This window comes from Stigmatopora argus, chromosome 5, assembly GCF_051989625.1.
Source record: "Stigmatopora argus isolate UIUO_Sarg chromosome 5, RoL_Sarg_1.0, whole genome shotgun sequence".
Lineage (NCBI taxonomy): Eukaryota > Metazoa > Chordata > Actinopteri > Syngnathiformes > Syngnathidae > Stigmatopora > Stigmatopora argus.
Window position 1 is genome coordinate 20,523,371 of NC_135391.1, and position 18,944 is coordinate 20,542,314.

At 44.7% G+C, this 18,944-nt stretch overlaps 1 protein-coding gene across 5 annotated transcripts in view; it reads right to left on the reverse strand.

Annotated features, from left to right (window-relative positions):
* The window catches only part of hira (histone cell cycle regulator a), a 141,192-nt gene that overhangs the window by 102,775 nt on the left and 19,473 nt on the right, over positions 1-18,944 (reverse strand). For 3 of the 5 annotated variants that reach the window (XM_077600088.1, XM_077600086.1, XM_077600085.1), the window contains exons 2-5: positions 17,403-17,565; positions 17,097-17,303; positions 16,732-16,831; positions 10,278-10,489 (exon numbers count right to left, since the gene is read on the reverse strand). In XM_077600088.1, the coding sequence (XP_077456214.1) occupies positions 10,278-10,489; positions 16,732-16,831; positions 17,097-17,303; positions 17,403-17,565 (682 nt within the window). The remainder of the gene's footprint in view (positions 1-10,277; positions 10,490-16,731; positions 16,832-17,096; positions 17,304-17,402; positions 17,566-18,944) is intronic. The other 2 variants (XM_077600087.1, XM_077600089.1) reach the window with 2 other exon arrangements.

Consider the following 18,944-nt stretch of genomic DNA (forward strand, 5'->3'; position numbering starts at 1 on the left):
ATAAGTGATAGTTACGGACTTGTAATTTGCCGATAGTGATTAAATCCTGGCGACTGTAGGATAACGAACGACACCGAACTGGAGAGCATAGAGCCGCTGCGTCAGTGCGCGACGCCATCTTGGATGCATCCCATGTCAAATGAAAAAATGTCAAAAAAGCGGTAAGATGTTCTTGTTCTTAGATGTGGTATACATTTTCTGCAATAACCCAAGAATGTATATACAGTTAGCTCTATTTACGAATATCTCTACTTGTGAAATATTTTGCTTTCGAAAAGTGTCAACGGGAAAATTTTGTTCCAAGATACAAAAGAAATTCAAGTTAAGAAAAATCAAACATCAAAGAATAAGCTTGAACTTATTATTAATCTGGCTTTGCTTATCATTATTAGCATCATATTTGCTTGCAAGTAAGTAAAAGTTTTGCTCCTGATAACCTTGGTTAGTCTAAACCAGTGGTTCTTAACCTGGGTTCGATCGAAGCCTAGGGGTCCGGGGAGTCGGTCTCAGCGGTTCGGTGGAGCCTCTGCCGCGGAGGTCAAGACAGATCGACATATCATGTCTATACACGATAACATGCCCCGCTTACCATCACTGGCTGAAGATGATCACGTGACATTGCTTGGCCAATCAGTGCTGCGAAGAATTTCTATTGTACATATCTTGAATTTGAAAAAAAAAATCATATTTTATTTTACACTAAAGTGGGGTTCGGTGAATCCGCATATGAAACTGGTAGAGTCCGGTAACTCCAACAAGGTTAAGAACCACTGGTCTAAACAAAGAGGAGCCAGAACTCCTTGGAAGCTGCACCTGTGACATCTCCCTCCACCATAGACACTCCCCAATGTTTCCTGAAGTTTGGCTTTGCTAATAAGCTTTACTCCTGCAAGACTAAACAAAGAGGACCCAGAACGTCTTGCAATGCTGGGAATTTGGTCTGGGAACTGTACCTTCGTCCACCACAGACACTGCACAGGGCTTCCTGACCCTTGGGTCCTCATCTGTTTTGACTTTTGACTATTGACATTTCACTTGTGTTTCCACCCACCCCTTAGAGCCGAGACATCCATGTAATCAGGTAATAAAACAACTTCAAAGATGTGTAAGGTCAGAACAGAGTTGGGAAGCTTCCTCAGCGGCTGTTCTCCTTGCAAGTAAAAAATCCTGAAGACTGTCTCTTCGTCTTGTTTTGTGTGAATTTGGGAATGTCTAATGGCGAACTTGACATTTATTTGGTCCTACTGAGCTGGGAGGCAATATAGCGAAGGAATCCAGAGCCTGAGTCAACATCCAGGAATAACGTTGCCACGGCATTTTCAGACATTTGTAACAGCTGGACTTCGGCTCCGCACCTGGGTACCGGAGGTTAACGACTGATCCGAAAGAGTGGAAGACATCTCTGTTGAGTAAACCGTTCATATGAATGTCCATTCGTGAGTGGTATCCTGAATGTGTAAGTCCGCGTCTATGGGACGGTAACAAAAATCCAGGGAATACTAGTCACTAGGTGTACAGACAGTGAGTCTATAAAACTGATAAGAGGGTTTCATTGTCCTGTACTAGTACTTAAACGCTGAGTGTATGATTGTGTTGCATGTGTTTTGATAACCTAAGGAAAACAATAGGATGAGGAAATTGCTGCCCTGATCCAATATAAAATCGATTTTGTCACTATGGGTGATATATATTTACACAAAAATGGGTAAATCCGACAGTAAAGCAGCTAATGATAATAGCCTTGAACAACGTCTAACAATGTTAGAGTACAAATGTAATGATTGACAAGGACAATCTTAGAGAACGGGAAATTGACATTTTTCTAAGCTCCAAAACCTCTAACTAAGAAACAAATTACCGTAATTACTCGAATATAACACGCATATTTTTGCTATATAATTAATTCCAATAGTTGGGGGTGCGTGTTATAATCAATAACTAAAATAAATTACAAATTTTCGATCGAAAAAAGCATTGTCAAACTCACTTTGACGCAAGGACATTGTGCAATTTCCAACTTTGAATTCAAAATACACGCATATTAAAGATCGTCAAGCCTCACAAACATCACAATCCTGCATTAATAAGCTGGAAAGTAGAATACTACATTGTAGTGTAGTACGTACTTGTATTTAGAAATATGTCCAGCGGGGAGCAGTACATTCCCTTGTTACATGTGATAGTCTTTTCCATTGTGCATATCTTCAAATCATTTATTTATTCAATTTGTATGTTCCTTTTCTTGTTTGAGAATGACAATAGATATTTGAATTAAAACATGGTATTGTCAATTGAAATGTAGTCAATGTTCAAGGAAGTCTAAAAGGTATTGCAACATAACATGTCTACATGATGTTTGTCCACTCTGTGTATCATCTATTGCCCTAAAATTCAAACGCATAACTCCATCAACTGCACGACACTCGACACGCTCGTACCTGAAGATTTCTCTATCCGGTTTTGAACAAAACAATCGTGAAACGAAGAAAAAAAGGTAAGATTTCTGATTTTCGTCAGCGGGAAATTTTAGGTGCGCACTATATTCGAGTACTGCGTTTTTCCAGATTTTTTTGGCCCAAAATTACCTGCGTGTTATTTTCGAGTGCGCGTTATATTCGAGTAATTACGGTATGTCGCTTTTGGGTTGGACAAACTGTTGTGGTGAATGTGTTCTAAATTACTTTGGGAATGTGGCTCCCATTTCTAAAATAATGTGTGAGGAAAATTTGGACATTAGTCCTATTTTGCAATAGACGCCCAAGATTGAACAGACCTTTCAAGGCATTGAACAAGTGCTAGTTTATAGTCAACATTAGCACTTCTGAAATTATTCTTTATGTCGACGTGTCATCGAAGAATTAATGGTATGGGCAAAGCTCAAACTGGATATAATATATTGACCGCTACTAATATTTTAAAAGCAGAACCATTACTGCTTCATTACAATGCACAAGTAGCAAAACCGATAGCATTAACAGAGGTGTATAACGTAATTCAAAACGAGGAGTTTAAAATTTATACGGTTAATGTTTGTGTGTGGGGGTGTGTTGTGGATGTGTCACGTTTTTTCAACCCCAGAGATAAGAGCCTGCCCCAGAGTCCCTGGCTCTGCTTCCTCATGGGAAGGCGTGTCGGTGGAATTGAGGTCTACATAGTATTCGGCCCACCAACATCCTGAGTCAAGGTCGGCAGCGCTCCATCCCCACTATAAACTGTGTTGATGGTGCACTGCTTCCCCCTCCTGAGACGTCGTATGGTGGACCAAAATTTCCTTGAAGCCACCTGGAAGTCGTTCTTCATGGCCTCACTGAACTCCTCCCATGCCCTGGTCTTTACCGCGGAGGCAGTCCCATGGGCCAAAAGGGTCCGATAGGACTCCTTTTTCAGCCTGACGGCATCTCTTACCGACAGTGTCCGCCAGCGAGTTCTGGGATTGCCGCGATGACAGGCACCGACCACCTTGCAGCCGCAGCTCCGGCCTGCTGCCCCAGCAATAGAAGCGAGGAACGCTCAATGTCCCCCGCCTGTTCCCAGAAATTAGAGAAACTCTGTCGGAGGGGAGAAATAGAAACTCCTTCTGACAGGGCACTCCACCAGGCATTCCAGCATACCCTCATAAAACGTTTGGGTCCCCCGGGCTGCACGGGCATCTGTCCCCACCATCGGAGCTAACTCTCTTTACCCGATTGTCCCAGACATGCGGCCACAGATCCGATCACGTGACCACAAAGTCGATCATCAAACTGCATGCTCAAATTTGTCTGGTCCCTCAGAGCAGTTTGCCTTAGGTGACCCTACCAGGGGCACAAGGCCCCAGACAACATAGCTCCAAGTATCACTGGGACACACAAACCCCACCACCACAATAAGGTGATGACTGATCAGGGGACAATGGTATCTCTATTGCCAAAATTAAATTGGTAGTGGTAGCTTTACACACGTGCTTCAACATACAAATTATTCAAGGTACAAAAAGCCTAGATGGGAAAGCTTTTTTCTAAGATACAAAAAAACAAATACCAAAATGTAAACTTTGAAGCCCCCCTTTCCGCTGCTGCTGATCAGGTGATAGGACAGCTTTGGAGGATCAAGGCAAGGAAGATGATCACCTCCAGACTACTGAGGGACTCTGCGGATCAGCTTGAAAGAGTGATTCTGCATATTTAAACTCAGTCTCAGTCTGTAGAAGGTCCCCACCTTGTGGACTTCCTGTGCTTGGCTCCAGTTTTTGACCTACGTCTACAAATCAAAATCAAAAGCTTTATTGTCATCATACACAGCTGCGTATAACGACATTGGTGGTGCTACGCCACAAAGTGCATTTTCCCAGTAAAAAAAATAAAAAATAAGTAATATAAAATCTAAAATGTCACATCCTGGCAAGGTAAATTCTAAAATATTGCACAATCTAAGACATTGCACATTGTTATTGCACATCCCGAAGTTATTGGACAGAAGGGATTGTGTGTCGTGCTAACGCAAGTTCAGAGTCCTGATGGCTGTGGGAAAAAAACAGTCCCTAAGTCTATTTGTCCGTGCTTTGTGAGACCTGTAGCATCTGCCAGAGAGCAGCAGCTGGAACAGGTTGTGACCAGGGTGGTATCGGTCCCTAACAATGTTCCCGGCTCTGCTGAGGTAGCGAGGGCTGGCGATGTCATCCAGTGAGAGCAGAGAGCAGCCGATGATCTTCTGGGCGGTGTTGATCACTCTCTGCATGGCTTTTCTGTCTGCTGCCGTGCTTCCAGCGTACCACACTGTAAGCTTAGTGTGGCCAAGTTGTTCCTCCAGAGTACCCTCAGGAAATTGAGTCGTTTTTGGGCCTTCTTCACCACTGCCGTGGTGTTGGTCGACCAGGAGAGCTTGTCCGTGACGTGGACCCCCAGGAATTTGAAGGACTGGACCCTGTCTACGCATACTCCATTTATGAGGAGTCGGGCCAGATCTGTGCCGTGTTTGCGAAAGCCCAGGATTATTTCTTTAGTCTTCGTGGTGTTCAGTGTGAGACTGTTCACCGAGCACCACGAAGACAGTTTGCTGACCTCATCTCTGTAGGCCGACTCATCCCCTCCTGAGATGCGTCCGAGCACAGTGGTGTCATCGGCAAATTTGATGATGGAGTTAGACTGGTGGGTCGGTGTACAGTCCTATGTGTACAGGGAGTACAGAAGAGGACTCAGTACACAGCCTTGGGGGGAGCCAGTGTAATGGAGGAAGAGAGGTGGGGACCAAGTCTAACAGTTTGTGGACGGTTGGTTAGGAAGTTCTTAATCCAGAAGGAGATGGAAGAGGATAGTCCAAGGTGGGAGAGTTTTTCAGCCAGAATGTCTGGTAATATAGTGTTGAAGGCTGAGATATAGTCAATGAAAAGCATCGTCACATAGTTTCCATGGTGCTCCAGGTGGCTCAGTGCTGTGTGTAGAGCTACAATGTCTTCTGTGTCTGTGCTTGCTTCTGTCTTGCTACTGCATGCAACCAAGGAAATTTCCCGAAAAGAGGATGAAATAAAATGATCTAAAAATCTAAAAATCTAATCTCAAACAGAAATACACTTCCTGTAACAGTTATTTATTTTTTGTTTTAATTTAGCTTTCTCAACACCTCACTGGCCTCCCATTCTCCAGAAGGAAGTTGCGTCTTCTGATGCTGGAACTGAGGTTAGCGCGCTGTAGGCAGACTCTAGAGCCAGCTCTGGCCCCGAGCACGGCTCCAGCCCGGCTTGAAGACTGTATGCTCCAGATGGACAACAGTGCCAACCCAATATGTGGTTGCGGCCACCAGTAGTGTTTGAGCTCAACTGTCCAACCAAAAGCCCTCTTTTTCCAGGCACTTTTATTCTGGGAGGTAAGGGAGCAGCTGCAAAAGCATCTGCCTCTGCCAAGGAAGAATATAACTTCCTGGCCCCGTATTGTTTCACAAGAGGAAACCTGGGGGTAAACCCCTGCAAGGTTTTTCCCGCCCCCTGCTCATGGCGCCAGGCGGAGACGGCGGCGTAGAGCTTCCTCAGGCCGTCCTGCCGACTTGGACTCCCAGCTGTTGACCCCCAAGAAGTGATTTTATTTACATACTTTTATAATGGGTAAACGGTGGGGTGAGCCTTCTCGGGACTCTGAGGAGGATGGCAGCCAGGCCACTAGCCAGAACGTGTCGTTTGGCCGGAGGAGGAGGCGAGCACCATGGTGAGGGAAGAAGAGTTATCGATGACCGAGCTGCTGAGCTGGCACTCCATTCGACAGCACCAATTTCTGCTCCACGGTCACCATCACCGGTGCCTTCTCCACGTTCACCAGAGGCGGTGCCTGCTCCTTGCTCGCCAGCACCGGTGCCTGCTCCTTGCTCGCCAGCACCGGTGCCTGCTCCTTGCTTACCAGCGCCGATGCCTGCTCCTCGCTCACCAGCACCAGTGTCCGCTCTTCGCTTGTCAGTGTCAGTGCCCGCTCATTGCTCGCCAGCGCTGACTCCTGCTCCTCGCTCAACAACGCCCACGCCGTCGTCTCACCAAGCCCCGGTCGATTCAGCTCCTATGTCGCCAGCGTTCTGGCGGGTAGGCGACAGCGAGGCCAGTGAGATGGATGCCAGTGATGGCCATGATGGCGGAGACCAGGACAGCGCCCAGGACGGCCGAGGACATGACGGTGGAGGCCAGGGCTGCGGGCATTATGGCAGTGATGGTGGCCATAACAGCCATGATGGCAGTGACTATGGCCATGACGTCAGAGGCCAGGACGGTAGAGGTCAGGACTGCGGCCAAGACGGTAGAGGTCAGGACTGCGGCCAAGACTGTAGAGGTCAGGACTGCGGCCAAGACGGTAGAGGTCAGGACTGCGGCCAAGACGGTAGAGGTCAGGACTGCGGCCAAGACGGTAGAGGTCAGGACTGCGGCCAAGACGGTAGAGGTCAGGACTGCGGCCAGGATGGCAGTGACGGTGGCCTTGACGGCAGAGGCCACGACCGCAGGTAGGAAGGCGGAGACCAGGACATCATAGAGGCAGACGCCGGCGACGTGGAGGACACGGATGCAGGGTAAGGCGACCTGCAACATTGCCATCTCTCCTCCATAGACCATTCATAGCGAGGCAACCTGCGACATGGCCGCAGCTCCTGCAGAGACTGTTCAGGAGACTGTTCAAAGCAAGGCGACCTGCAACATTCCCATTAGGGTGAGGTCCCCAACTGCTTGCTCGTGGGCCGGGCCGGACGACCGCCGCTTCTTCGTGGGACGGCCCGGACGACCGCCAAACCGCCACTTCCTTATGGAACGGCCCGGACGACCGCCAGACCGCTGCTTCCTCATGGGATGGCCCGGACGACCGCCGGACTAGCCAGACCCCCACTTCCTTGTGGACGGCCCGGACGTCCACCAGATTGACTTAGTTTCGTGTTTGGTAACACTAGAGAAGCAATACTTCACAGCCTGTTAATTTAACTCATTCCTGTTGTAGGTACAGTATTCCCTGGATTATCGCGGTTAATATAGACCATACATGGCCGCGATAAACGAAAAACCGCAAAGTAGGGTCACTCCTATCTAAAGAATTTTTTTTTATTTTAGTGCTGAGTTCTAGTAGCAAGCGGAGGACAGGGGAGTGGCTTCTGCTTGCGAGTTTCAGCATGGACGTTCACATTTTTGTGAATTTACAACAACAACAAAATCCCCCAGAAAAAAATCTGTGATGTAGTGAAGTCGCGATATTCGAGGGATGACTGTACTTGTTTTCTTGTCAGCCTGACAGGCTAAGTTGGCTTGGTAAACCGTAGGTTATTACTGATCCATTATCACCACGGAGAGGGGATGACCACAGTGTCCTGGAAATTACTCATGTACAATGGGTCAACGCTTCTTACATTTTGTTCTGAGCATTTGCTTTTCAAGTGTGGCATTTAGTTCACGTGATGAGTGAACATTTAAAGCAGGGGTAGGTAACCTATGGCTCGGGAGCCATATGTGGCTCTTTTGATAGGTTCAAATGGCTCCGCTATTGAGAGAGCTCAGTCCTGAATGCATCAGTAGGAGCATTACAAGCATTGTGGCGCCAACACTACCTGAAGTGCGGCTTGAAACTTTTTTTCAATTAAATTATTCTGTATGCATACTCCCATTGATTATCATTGATTAGCAACTGCGCGACAATGTTACCAAAAGATCTCAGAGAACGTTTGTGGTGACATTACTACAAATAGCAAACATTTTAGTGTATTTTTACTTTTAAATTTTGAGTATGGCTCTAAAGGAATATTTGAAAATATGAATTTTGTTATGGCTCACTCCGTCAAAAAGGTTCCCGACCCCTGATTTAAAGGGACCGTCCGCTAAACGTACCACGCCTTCGTTTGTTAAGAGAAGTCTCAGAAATCACAGTATAAGTCAGTGAACTTCCGTAAACCACAACAAAGCGGTAGTTTTAAATATCCTGTAAAAATTCATGCTAATTCAATGTAAAATTATGATTCTACTTACAAAGAATCAAGGTTACGTAACGCTTTCTGGAACTAATTACAAGTAGAGATACCATTTTATAAGGGAATTTTTAAAATGGCGTATTTAATGTACCTGTATGCATGTTATTGGGTAAGCAAGTGTGTGTATAATAGTGTGTGGATCTATGTCAGAATTTGTTCGTGAGTACGTAAGATGGTAGGAGTGAGTGTGTGCGGATTCACGTGTGTGAGAAACAAGGTGTGTATATAGTGCTGTGTTTTAGGGAATGCGTGTGGTTATTTTTTCCTATCATTATTTCTGCATATGCGAGTAATTATTCTGTATGTATTAGTTCATGTCTACATTAAAGTGTTTGGGAGAATGTATGTGCATGTGTTAATGGAATGTTTGGCTTTGTAAGTACATCATGCATGGACGTGTATACAATTGTGTGTTTATACGTATATATACAGTGGTACCTCGAGATACAAGCTTAATTCATTCCGGGACTGAGCTCGTATGTCGATTTTCTCGTAACTCAAACGTTCAACCCTCTGAAAAAACACCAAAAACAGGATATTGGATTGGAAAAACATTTGTTATTGTCCTCGCAATAGGATAACGCACGACCACTTGCCAACGAGAAGTAATACAGACGCTCCCCTACTTACGAACGAGTTAGGTTCCGAGCGATTGTTCATAAGTTGAATTTGTTTGTAAGTTGATTCAGTGCTATATTTTGTTTTATAATTTATGTTTAAGGCCTATATAAGTATATTGAAGGTTTATATAAGTGCATTTGTATGTTTAAGGCTTGTATAAGTAACACACATTGGTTTGTACTGAAAAAAACATTTAATAAAATGGAGAGAATACATACAGTACTGTATACATACATTAGAGAGAGATATTTACTAGAAACTGGTCGAAAGAAGCGATCTAACGACGATTGGACAGTTTTCTTCTTTTTTTCATCATAAATGATGCGGTAGCACTGTATGGCATCATTCAATTGATTTGCAAACTTTGTGCAACGTTCAATATTTGGGTCCTGCTGCTCGATCTTTCTGTTGTATGCCCGTGAAACGCTCACCACTCTCACCCGCATCAAGCTTCGTTATTATTGCCACTCGTTTCAAATGAAATGGCTTGCATCTTCCTTGCAACTCCCTCAATAGAACCATTTCGCTTTTTACCAACCATATTCAATAATGGATGCACGAGATATTTAATGATACAAATGACAAAGGTTCTTTGCCCACTGGAGATACGTTCACGCACTTCCGCATTGCAACGAAGAAGGTAGCTGCTGGGTGAGCTGAGCCCTCACAGCGCCAGGCGTCGGTATTAGCGGCGGAAAGAAGTACTACTCGGAAAAAAATACTAAATTGGACTTACGAACATTTTTTGACTTAAACGCAATTTGCAGACATGTTCGCATGTACCGTTGTTCGTAAGTTGAATGTTCGTAAGTAGGGGAGCGTCTGTATATATAACTCTCGTATTAGCGATCGCCTCGCCATTCGCAATGACTAACGGGAAGAAGAAAAAAAACACTGAAAAAATGCAACGCTCCCCTCAGTGCTCGTAAAGACATTACACGAGGGAGTTGCGACCAGAGACATTACACGAGGGAGTTGCGGGGAGAGAGACAGTGCCCATGATGTTCTTATGAGCAGCCTCTCGCGTCCGCTGTATGCTCGTATATCAAAATTTGTCTCGTATCTCAAGATCAATATTTGCCCGAAATTTTACTCGTATCTCGGCGCACTCGTATCTCGAGGTACCACTGTAGGTGTGTCATGTGCATTAGTACTAGCAAGTGCGAGTGCCTGGGTCCTCTATTAGACGACCAACCTGCCTGTTGGCTGCAAGCATCCTGTATGCGGGTGCACTCCCACGCCACAGCTGCATGAGGCCCCCGCAGAAAGCGCAACGCCTCTTCAGCTTCACGCTGTTTGCCCTGTGAAAGCAAGAAGCGCGGGGTCTCTGGCATGAAGCACATGGAGGCTACCAGCAGCGTTGGCGGCACGGCTGCGCACAGTGCTAGCCAGCGCCAGTCCACAAACAGACCTGAAAGAGGCCACATAACACAAAAACACAATGACTGATGGGCTTACTACTTAACTAACTCTAAAGAAACAGATACCAAAGTGCAGTGTCTCTCTGGCAAGATAAACTTAAAGGGAAAGGCAGCGCATCATCGTGTGGATCCCATAGCTACTAACCTCCATCGACCCCATTTCAGGAGTTTAATGTTTTCATCAGGAGTGAATGCGATTCGCGCAAAATCAATTTGAAATGTAAAAAAAATTACGGAGGACAATTTAAATCAAACTATTATTAGCATGCTTGGATAATTCCCCATGCACTCGTTACCCAATTCATCCAGTTTACAGTGCAGTTGAATCAAATGCGTAAGAAAAATGGCAGAGGCTGTAGCGATGGTGTGAATTTTGAGATATTTAAATTGGAAATTTGGCCCTGGTGACCTGCGTCCGGGCGAGGGAATACGGCGTTCAACAGTCTTTCTCATCATAAGAGGTCTTCTGAGCCATTCTTTGTCAGGTCCCTCCCCTTAGACCAGTTTACCATGGGTCACCCTATCAGGGGCACAAGGCCCCAGTCAACTTAGCTCCAAGAATTACTCGGACACACAAATCCCACCACCATGATAAGGTGATGACTCATCGGGGGGCTGCTGTGATATTTTTTAGTAATTTTTTTGTAATTTTTTGGATTGTTTAATTTCTAAATCAGTACTACTTTTCTCACGCAAAAAAATACATTATTAGCTCTGATATGGTAAGGGTATCTTTAGTGACATGCATGACTTAAAACTCAACCTACTGTGATCCTCCACCACTTCGGGGCTTCAGTACATCGCATTTTCTTTATATTATTTTTTTAATTTTTTTGAAAGTTCATAAAACTGTCAAAATTACGCTAAAACTTGGAAGCAGAAGACACTTCCCTCTCTTCCACTTGCTAATATAAAAATGGCAGAAGACAGAGGGCTGTCACGAAATTTTCAACTTACAAAAAAGTTCTGGAACCAATTAATTTTGTAAGTAAAAGCTATGACTATCTTCAACAGTTCCTAGCAGTGCTTACACATACAATGGTAGCCAATAATTAAATCTACATTAAAATTTTGAGGTTACGAAACCTTTTTCTAGGGCAAAAACAAGATCCAAGTTACGAAAATCCCCCTAAGTTTAAATACATTTACTCTATCTGTTATTTTATTTTGAAATTGTTGTACCGTTGCATTCTGCTTGACAATCTCCCAACACTCCGCTGGCCTCGTATTGGCTGTCTAACAAAAATAACTCTCTTGAGCGACGTTTGTCATCACGGAGGTTGAACAGGATTTCTTTTTTTCGTTTTTTTGAGTGTAGCTAAAGCAATTTTGGTCTTTATTTTAAATTATTTTTGTGAATAAAATGAAGCGGGCTGGTGATCGACCCATGACTGATATTGTAAGGCAATACGGCCCTAACCCACTTACGATTGTTACGATATTGAAACAAATGGAAGCATTAGAAGCGACAACTCCTTGGCACGGCCTCTCTGTACTGAACGATGAGATGGAAAGATTTTTACTCTTTTGGAGTTCTATTTATTGCTAAGTTGTTTTTAATTCATAATTTGAAGCTATTTAGTGTTTATGTGCATGTGTTTATGTGCATGTGTTTATGTGCTTTGTCTGTTGCCTAACGGTAGCTTCCTCTTTCCACTCCTGATCGAATAGGAAATGTTTTTGCATGTTTGTTATTCATTTTAATATATTAATAAATAATTTGCTTTTCATTTTTCTCAGTTTTGTGTGTCACTCAAGTCTTTAATGCAAAATTGGGACACTGACAAAGTGTTGAGTAGGTAGTTTTTTCAAGGACCGTGGAACAGATTAGAGAATTTACATATCAAGTAGGAGAGGTCCAGTGCCCGAGAAGTTAGTGCATCGGGCCCACAGTTTTGAGATCAAGGGCTCGATCCCATGTCTGGACCTTCCTGTAGGGAGTTTGCATGTTCTCCTTGGGCTTGCGTGGGTACTCCAGTTTCCTTCAACATCCTAAAAGCATGTATGGCAGACCAGTTGAACACACTAATTGCGTATGAGTATAGCACGAATGATTTTCTGTCACTTTGTGCCCTGTGATAGGGAGAAGAAGATAACTCTGGATCCCAACATGATTAGAACTGAAGCCAATACCTTTAATGATAGTTTATCTCCCGACAAAGTCATGGCATTCTTCTAATTCGTCCATTTTTTCTTCATCCAACCGTTTATTCTTCGGGTCTTGTTCAACGAAGCTATAGCGCTTACGAGATTCAGCGCTTACGAGGTTCAATTTTGAATCCAGGAAGTGGAGAGTGATGACTGTATGTCTGAATTTCCATTCATCAAGCTGATACCAAATCTCTTATTAGGGAGTACAGCAGTGACGTCACACAACATCCCAGCCCAAGTGATTGGGTGCAGACAGGCTCAAAAGAAAAACAAATTTACTTTTGTTTCTCTGTTGTGCAAGATGAGTCTCCAAACGGTTCTCACACCCGTAAGTGCGGATTTCAAACGCAAAGCATATCATTTGTGGACGTAAGACCATTCACACACACATTTGATTAATCTGTGAGTGTTCCGTGTCAGATGTTTATAATCCAAAAATATGTGTTAGTTCCTGGCACACGTGTTTGTAAATCACAAATTCCCAATGTGTTTCTCTTCTGAGCAAGATAAGACTCAATTATTCTTACCCGTAAGTGCGGATCTCAAATGAGTGTGTGAGTGTGTGTGTGTGAGAGTGTGTGTGTGTGTGTCTGTGTGAGTGAGTGTGAATGTTTCTTTTAAAGCGGATCTAGCCTCATACTTGTGATTAAGCGCTGCTGTGTCGTTAAAACAGCCTCATGTTTCAGCACTTTTTTAGCGATGGAATAGTTACGCTGGCTACTAGCTAGCTACTATTTGCGAATGGATTGTGGCCTGTACATTGACATCAACACAGCTTTACGAAGCATGGAAGGCAGCGTTGGAATAGTTACGCTAGCTACTAGCTAGCTACTATTTGCGAATGGATTGTGGCCTGTACATCGACATCAACACAGCTTTACAAAGCATGGAAGGCAGCGTTGGAATAGTTACGCTAGCTACTAGCTAGCTACTATTTGCGGATGGATTGTGGCTTGTACATCGACATCAACACAGCTTTACGAAGCAAGGAAAGCAGCGTTGGAATAGTTACGCTAGCTACTAGCTAGCTACTATTTGCGAATGGATTGTGGCCGCCTGGACGAACGTATAAAACTCAGCGTTTTCGATGACTCATTTGGACAATTGTTCAATTCGGACACAGAAAATGAGGACTTTGATGGATTTGTGGGTGATGATAACGTGAATACATTGTAAAATGGCTAAATAAAGTACAACCAAACTCAATTTTGCTTCCGTTGCCTTTTTAAAAACGTGTTTTTAGCGTGTGGGTGTAGCGTGTATGTTTAAGCTGGTGTATGTTTTGCCATGCCTGGCTGCATCTATAAAAACCGTGCGTCTTTTGTGTGTGTAAAATACAGAAATAGCACTCGTTACTGACACTGTGGTTAAAAAATACGATGTGCCGTATAGTCGTGAAAATACGGTATATATTTCTTTCAATTGCTTCCATGATTGTGCATGAGCTTGAAGAATCACACATTTATGGGTATTAATTAAGCAAACAAATCTTTCTTGCTAAGCATTAGTAATATGGTTTTATAGGAAAAATACCTCGGACAGTACCCAACTGCGGTCTGTTTTCCATGTCTCCCCCCATGAAAACACCTGAATCAAATAATCAGGATCGATATCAAACTTGTGGACAACTTGCTGATGGGTTTATTATTTGATTCAGGTGTGGTAGAGGAGGAAAACAGACTGTATAATTTTACTCATATCAGTGAATGGTGCCAATGGTAAAATTAAACAAAACTCCTCCTGAGATGTTCATCACAGGACCACAGTTTTTGTTTGTGCATAACAGCTTAGGGCATCTGAGATGCTACGCCTTTGCAGTATATACAGTTGTGGTCAAAAAATTACATACACTTGTGAAGAACATAATGTCGTGGCTCTCTTGAGTTTCCAGTTCTTTCTACAACTCTGAATTTTCTCTGAGTGATTGGAACAGATACTTCTTTGTCACAAAAACATTCATGAAGTTTGGTTCTTGTATGACTTTATTATGGGTGAACAGAAAAAAGTGATCAAATCTGCTGGGTCAAAAATATACATACAGCAGCGCTAATCTTTGGTAACATGTCTCTTGGCCATTTTCACTTCAATTAGGCACTTTTGGTAGCCATCCACAAGCTTCTGGCAAGCTTCTGGTTGAATCTTTGACCACTCCTCTTGACAGAATTGGTGCAGTTCAGTTAAATTTGATGGCTTTCTGACATGGACTTGTTTCTTCAGCATTGTCCACAAGTTCTTAATGGGGTTTAAGTCAGGACTTCGGGAAGGCCAATCGAAAACCTTAATTCTAGCCTGATTTAGCCATTTCATTACCACTTTTGATGTGTGTTTGGGGTCATTGTCCTGTTGGAACACCGAACTGCGCCCAAGATCCAATCTTCAGGCTGATGACTTTAGATAATCTTGAAGAATTTGAAGGTAATCCTCCTTCTTCATTATCCCATTTACTCTCTGTAAAGCACCAGTTCCATTGGTAGCTAAACAGCCCCACAGCATAATACTACCACCACCGTGCTTGACGGTAGGCATGGTGTACTTGGGGTTGCTGGGCAATGTTGCCAAACAGCTCGATTTTTGTTTCGTCTGACCACAGAACTTTCCTCCAGAAGGTCTTATCTTTGTCCATGTGTTTAGCAGCAAACTTCAGTCGAGCCTTAATGTGCCACTGTTGGAGCAAGGGCTTCCTTCTTGCACGGCAGCCTCTCAGTCCATGGAAATGCAAAACACGCTTGACTGTGGACACTGACACCTGTGTTCCAGCAGCTTCTAATTTTTGACAGATAGGCTTTTTGGTGATTCTCGGTGGAATCTTCACCCTCCTGACCATTTTGTCTCAGCAGCAGGTGATAGCTTGCATTTTCTTTCTGAACGCGGCAGTGACAAAACAGTGCCATGCACTTTATACTTTTAACTTTAAACAATTGTTTGCACTGTTGCTTTCGGGACCTGCAGCTGCTTTGAAATGGCTCCAAGTGACTTTCCTGACTTGTTCAAGTCAAGGATTCGCTTTTTCAGATCCATGCTGAGCTCCTTTGACTTTCCCATCGTAGCGTTCGTGGACGTTTGCATCCAATGAGCCCTATTTAAATGGCCTCAGAGAAGTCACCAGCTGTAGTCACTCGAAAATAAAATAAATAAAATCAGACATAGGCTTGTCATCATCATTGACTAGTCAAAAGCCTAATTGTCATCATACCCAGCTGAGTATGACGAAATGGCAGTGCTTCTCCACAAAGTGCGCTTTTCCCAGGCAAAAGCCCAACCAAGTGATAGTTTCAGACTCGCTGGCACTCTGCCGTGATGGATACATCGCATCACCTCCCGAGCGCAACCAAATCCCGGCGACTGCGAAAAGGTTTGCCTCACCGATGCCAACAAAGAATAAAATGGATCACTTACCTCCCACTGTCTTCTTACTTACCTTCAGTCAGCCAGCAGGAAGCAGATCACTCACAAGAAGTTAAGAGGCCATGCTATGAAGCTCATTTCACTGACACAACTTTCTAAGTCACCAAAATTGCTAATTTGTGTTGCTGTATGTATATTTTTGACCCAGCAGATTTGATCACTTTTTCTGTTAACCCATAATAAAGTCATAAAAGAACCAAACTTCATGAATGTTTTTTGTGACAAAGAAGCATCTGTACATCTTAGACCAGCAGAGGCAATACTGATACTTCCTGTCACTGAACCTACACTTATCATGGCAAGGTAATATCAGCCAAGATGCTGTATTTTATGTTTTCAATACCGTGGATTGAAATACACAGAGCAAGTTACCATCCGTGTTATACTTTATACTGCCTGAGCGACATTTGAGCCCTTATAGACGTCCAGGTAAGCCCGAATTTCCAAAAAGCCCGGGGTAATTTGGGAAATGCTTAACTTTGAGCCCTGACACACAAAAGCTCAGCCCAACGAACAAACCGAATTGATGGCTTACAATTTGGCGAGGGAATCTTAATCTTATCTGAGACAAAAATAATCAAGTAAACGCTAAAACACATAAATAATAACAAATGCACACTCATTCAATCGCTCCTTCACATCTCAGTAATTTGCTACTAAAACTTAAGCCACGCACCAGCCAAGTAGACTCCAATGATGCCGAGCACCACCATTAGCTGCACACATGAGCCCAGAGTTCCTCGCACTCGCTCGTGAGCCATCTCTGAGATGTACAGCTGCCATAGGAAAACACAAGATCGAGATCATTTGACAAGATGCTACATCAAATTGACAGGAAGTTGTTATGAAAAAGGGCATATCAAGAAGAAAAGGAACAAAAAGTGTGCAAAGGGGCACTAAGGCTAACTAGAAAAGTGAAAAACTGGGAGTGTGGGAAAATGTAACATATTGAAAGGTGACAGGAAACAAGGGAAGAGGGACAGTAAGAGATACAACAAAGAATGAAAAGACAGGAAATGTCAGTGTCATAACGACTCTAACCGGAACAACGAGCGATGTGCCTCCACTAGCAAGCCCAGTGAGGACACGTCCGGCGTAAAGCATCCACACATCTTGGGCGGCGATGATGATGGTGAAGCCAAAGACGAACGGCAACGAGCAGAACATGAGTGTCAGCTTCCTCCCTGCCCGGTCCACTATGCAGCCAGTAAGCAGCCCCCCTGCCGCTGCACCTAGTGTAACAACCGACTGAGGGCAAAAGCAGCATTACCACAGAAGACAAAGCAAAAGTGATCTTTCAGAAGATACTCAAGCCAGCAAATCATGCAATGTCCCTTTCTCTCTTACCCCAAACCAGGACGCCTGCACATTGTCCAGCCGCAATCGGGGGTCCGTGCTCTCAGCCAGCTCCGGAATGGCAGGCGAGCTGTAGCCCAGCACAAAACCGAAGCTCAAAGGGCCAAGCACGGACACCAAAGTGGCCAGATACAACTTGCTGTTATTTACTTTGCTTCAAAATAAAGCAAAAGATGGTAACAGAGGAGCATGTTAAAAATTAGCACTAAACAGGATAATACAACTTGATTGCATTCAGAAAGTCATGGAGGCCATTCATGGCATCACACATTAAAACATCACACAAACCGCCAACTTTTCATAATACACATAAAAACAAATAAATTCTCTCATATTTACTTTGAAATCTTTTTTCTTTTATCTGGGTTTGATAGTTCGATCCCAGGTCGGTTCTCACATGTTCTCCCTGAGCTTGTGTGGGTTTTCTCCGGGTACGCCGGTTTCCTCCCATATACCAAAAACATGCAGGGTAGGCTGGTTGAGCACTCTACATTGGCCCGAAGTATGAGTGTGACCGTGAATTATTGTCCGTCTCCTTGTGGCCTGTGATTGGCTGGCCACTGATTCAGGGTGGCAATTGCATGGTGGCCATAGTTGGCTGGGATAGGCTGCAGCACCACCCACGAACTTGAGTAGAAGTGGTTTGGAAATTGTATGAATGAATGGAATTTATTTTTATTTGTGTTTGTGTGTGTATTTGTGTGTGTGTATTTGTGTGTGCGTGTATTTGTGTGAGCGTGTATTTGTGTGTGCGTGTATTTGTGTGTGCGTGTATTTGTGTGTGCGTGTATTTGTGTGTTTGCGCGTTTGTGCGTGCGTGCGCGCGCATGCGCGTGCCTGCCTGCGCCTGCGTGCCTCCCTGCCTGCGTGCGTGCCTCCCTGCCTGCGTGCGTGCCCGCCTGCGTGCCCGCCTGCGTGCCCGCCTGCGTGCCCGCCTGCGTACCCGCCTGCGTGCCCGCCTGCGTGCCCGCCTGCGTGCCCGCCTGCGTGCCCGCCTGCGTGCCCGCCTGCGTGCCCGCCTGCGTGCCCGCCTGCGTGCCCGCCTGCGTGCCCGCCTGCATGCCCGCCTACGTGCCCGCCTACGTCCCCGCCTGCCTGCGTGCCTGCATGTCCGTGCGTGTCTGCATATCCCTGTGTATGTCCCTGTGTATTCGTATTAGACACAGACACAGAGACAGAGACAGAGACAGAGACAGATACAGAGACAGACACAGACATATACTGGGCTCAAATCCAGGTCACGTCCACCTGTGTGGGGTTTGCATGTTTTCCACGGGCCTGTGTGGGTTTCCTCCGGGTACTCCGGTTTCCACTCACATTCCAAAAACAGGCATGGTAGGTTGATTGGACACTCTAAATTGCCCATAGGTATGAGTGTGTGTGCATGGTTGTCTTTTGTCTCCTTGTGCCCTGCGATCGGCTGGCCACCGATCCAGGGTGTCCTCCGCCTCTGGCCTGGAATCAGCTGGGATAGGCTCCAGCACCCCCCGTGACCCTACTGAGGATAAAGCGGTTCAGAAAATGAGATACAGT